Source organism: Ciona intestinalis, chromosome 7 (genome assembly GCF_000224145.3).
Source record: "Ciona intestinalis chromosome 7, KH, whole genome shotgun sequence".
In the NCBI taxonomy this organism is placed as follows: Eukaryota; Metazoa; Chordata; class Ascidiacea; order Phlebobranchia; family Cionidae; genus Ciona; species Ciona intestinalis.
The window spans coordinates 4,099,508-4,103,274 of NC_020172.2; the positions used below are offsets into that span (position 1 = coordinate 4,099,508).

At 34.2% G+C, this 3,767-nt stretch overlaps 1 protein-coding gene and 1 long non-coding RNA gene across 2 annotated transcripts in view; one reads left to right on the forward strand and one right to left on the reverse strand.

Moving 5' to 3' along the window:
- Positions 1-6: 6 nt before the first annotated feature.
- The window catches only part of LOC100178200 (DNA-directed RNA polymerase I subunit RPA1-like), a 22,640-nt gene continuing 18,879 nt past the window's right edge, over positions 7-3,767 (forward strand). Inside the window, exons 1-9 of the mRNA XM_009860835.3 lie at positions 7-20; positions 441-584; positions 904-979; positions 1,234-1,300; positions 1,565-1,693; positions 1,913-2,096; positions 2,394-2,584; positions 2,949-3,116; positions 3,308-3,449. Of these exons, the coding sequence (XP_009859137.1) occupies positions 464-584; positions 904-979; positions 1,234-1,300; positions 1,565-1,693; positions 1,913-2,096; positions 2,394-2,584; positions 2,949-3,116; positions 3,308-3,449 (1,078 nt within the window). The 5' untranslated portion in view covers positions 7-20; positions 441-463. The remainder of the gene's footprint in view (positions 21-440; positions 585-903; positions 980-1,233; positions 1,301-1,564; positions 1,694-1,912; positions 2,097-2,393; positions 2,585-2,948; positions 3,117-3,307; positions 3,450-3,767) is intronic.
- On the reverse strand, positions 1,341-2,556 carry LOC113474340. The gene is made up of 2 exons (XR_003396003.1): positions 2,457-2,556; positions 1,341-2,080 (listed from the first exon to the last, which is right to left on the reverse strand). It is a non-coding gene; the product is annotated as an uncharacterized LOC113474340 (long non-coding RNA).

The following is a 3,767-nucleotide window of genomic DNA, read 5'->3' on the forward strand; positions in this document are numbered from 1 at the left end:
ACAAGCTAAAAAAGACAAAGGTAAGACCTTTATATCAGCTGTTCCCAAACTTTCAAAAGTTTTGCCTGGTGGACCCTTTGCTACTATTTTGATATTTGGCTGCCTTATATAAATCAAAGAATGCTGTGGGAAAATGCAAAAACCACACCAATGAAAGAGCTTTATTGTCTAATCACAATTAAACACTGCGGAGCCTCTGAAACTGCTGTGCGTACCCCAGTTGGTCCACAGACCCCAGTTTGGGAACCACTGGTGTATTTTATGTTTGGTCAGATCAGATGTCTAGGGAGTTGTGAGGATAAGATTTTATAAATCTTTAAATATTGTTTGTTTACCACTAAATAGGACTAAAAAATACAATAGAAAATCTTACCCCAGCTTAATCTTACCCCAACCTACTATATGTTAAAAATTCTATAAAATAGTCAAATATTGTTCAGCACACGAAGCGACTCAGTTCTACATGACTCCCTCCAACGTCAAGGACCATATTTCCGCTCTGTGGAATAACGAGAAAGAAATCTTGTCGAGGATATTTGTTGCTATGGGAGATGCAGCTGGGATATCAGACAAAGAAAAAAATGGTAAAAAAAAAAAAAAGAATTTTGTGAGGGTTATACTTTAATGTGTTTTTTTTTAATTAAAAAAAATAACAATTTTGTATGTACTATATTTTTGTATTCTCATAAAAAAAGTGAACTTATAATTTTGTATGTTTTATTTAATGTGCTCTAGAAGTCTAGGGTGTATCAGGTGTACCTGCATGGTAATGCTGAAATTGATTTTCAACTGAATGTCAAAAATAATTATTAACTAGACTTAGACACAAGGTCGCTGTTGTATATATGGATAAATATTATAATGCCCTGCACAACAATTGCTTATATAACAGTGTTTTTTCAGATGGTGATTTCACAATACAGCCATGTAGTGCTGTGGATGTTTTATTTCTCTCTGCGTTGCCTGTTCCTGCTTCAAGGTAAGTAACTTTTTTAAACTTTGTTTCGATTAATTACAGCACTGTGGCACAGTTGGTTAGCGCGTCTACCTTAAACTCAGAGGTAAAGGGTTCAAGGCTCGTCTCTGGTACCATTGTAGGCGCATTTGTCCTTGGGCAAGAAATTGCTTCAACACAGTAGTTATCAAGGGGTTGTCTAATAATAAAAAATAAAAAAATTTGACTCTGTCTCACAACTCTCACCAAATTTATTGAATTGCTATGTTATTAAACAGATTTCGGCCGATAGGTTGTGTGAACGGTCGTCAATTCGAAAGTCCACAGACCACAGCTTATTCGAAAGTAAGTAAAAATTCAGAAAAAATCAAACGGTACAACATGATATGTCTTAGACAATTATACTCCAGAAACTGTAAATGGTTTAAAACAACAATTTTTTTAACAAATTTACCTTTATAAAATCCTTGTTTTATGCACATAAAAAGTTTTGATAACCAATCTAATATAAAACAAAAACGTTTTCTAACACATATTTATTCAAATTACGACAAATAAAAGTAATTTCTGCAACCCGAAATTTGATCTTAATCCAACTTTTTTGCCAAGGTTTTAATGGATTGCGTAATCCTGCGTGCTCTTATCAAGAGACTCTCAGAGGCAAACAAGGAAAACATCGAGGATGAGATGGAGGAGGAAGAAGAAGATGTGACAAAGATGGGGAAGCTTAAACTTAAAGTGAGTTATAATAATTCTTTAGCATTTAATGCAGTTAAAAATGTTTGGGAAGTAGTTTCGTTACATAGTTTTCAATTTTTTTATTATGAATGTATATTTTAATAAAACACTTTGAGTGATATTTGTGATATTTTTTAACAAAACAATTCTCTAAATGATATTTTCTAACATGTTCCCAACAACGTGTATGAATTAACAATCTTCTTCAATTGTTCTTAGATGTCGAGTAAGAAAATGGATGTAATTTCCAGCATTCCCGGGAAAACTCTGCCCCAAAAATTGGAGAATGCATGGCTACGATTGCAGCAACACGTCAACAGTCTCCTGGATTCAGATCTTGATCGCTTGACGAGTGCTGATGATAAGACACCGGGTATTAAACAACTACTGGAGAAAAAAGATGGTGAGTTTTGTGTTTGTTTATTTTTTTTTTTGTAAAGGGGTGGGGTCCTTTTTAGTTGAAAGACCTAGAGTTTTGGCCATAGTTGGCTTATTATTACAAAAATTTGTATTAAATAACTACTAAAGAAAAAAAACATGGTAAATATTGGTGCGTTTTTTGGGGGTGAAGTCCTATGGTAGCATGGTTGGAAAGTACACTTTAAAGAATTGTACTTTAGGGTGGAAATTTATGCTTGAAAATTTCTATACAGTATTTGTAACTCACTAATACATTATTGTAACTTATGATTACTCTCAGGATTATTTCGCAAGCACATGATGGGTAAAAGAGTAAACTACGCAGCTAGATCTGTCATCTCACCTGATCCTTATATTGCAACAAATGAAATTGGACTTCCGATGGTGTTTGCTGTCAAACTTACATATCCTTGCCCTGTAACACCTTGGAATACAAAGATGCTACGACAAGCTGTTATTAATGGCCCAATGGTAAGTATTGTGTGTTCTATATCGGTGAGGTCCTGAAGCACAGTAGGCATTGGGGTTTGGGATAAGAGGGCAGAGTTGGCGCGTTATCCCAATAAAATTAGGATGGGATTTTATAATTTTTAAATATTCCTTGTTTACTATCAAATGGAACATAAGAGAGGACCATTTCTATTATGCTCTACATAAGGGTAACAAATTTTAGGGATCGTCGAGAGTATACCAATATTACACAAAGGCAATTGTATAGTTATATTGTTACCCTTGAAGGGTTGCGGAAAATCTTAGTATGTTAAAAGGGGTTCTGAGCAAAAAATTTGAAAAACCTGAACTAACCATATTCATTAATTGGAGTTGTAACTTTCAGAAACACCCAGGTGCCACCCATGTAGTGGCAGACGGTCGCACCGTGTTGCTAAGTGCTACTGACCAGTCACAAAGAGAAGCTGTAGCTAAACAACTAACAGCAACTGATACACATGGAAGCAAACATGAAGTTTTTAATAAACCTAAACTTGTGTTACGTCATATACAGGTATTTTATATATATATAGTAGGGAAGGGGAAGACAGGATACCTTTTGCACATAATATCCAAATATCCTGATCGTGTTTTAAACAATTAACAACACTGTACCACGGCACCCGGCAGTATTTTTTCATCACTATAAATATATATATCTATAAATACTATCTGATTTTTTCTTACCTTTTACTTTAACATCAGACAGGTGATGTAATGCTGTTGAACCGACAGCCTACTTTGCACAAAGGTTCAATCATGGCACATCGTGTACGTGTTTTACCCGGTGAAAAAACTCTACGACTGCATTATGCCAACTGCAAGTCTTACAATGCTGATTTTGATGGTATGTGAGACTTTGTTACGGCGTTTGCACTAAGCTAGAAATCAAAAATAGGCATGTTTTAGTGTTTTTTTATAGGAATTTTTCTGTAATGTTTTGTGATTAGGTTTTGAGTTATAGGCTGCTTATAGTAGATTGTAAAAAAAATATTTGATAAGTTTTTTTAAATTATCTTTTTTTTCGGTTGTCTTTATTTTATGTTCTGTATCTGTAATAGCACTGTCTTTAAATTAGCTGTTTGGTATAGCTATACTCCTATACATAGTACATACATAATACAACTGTTTGGTCTTTCATCTCGAATATTACGATATAAACAAA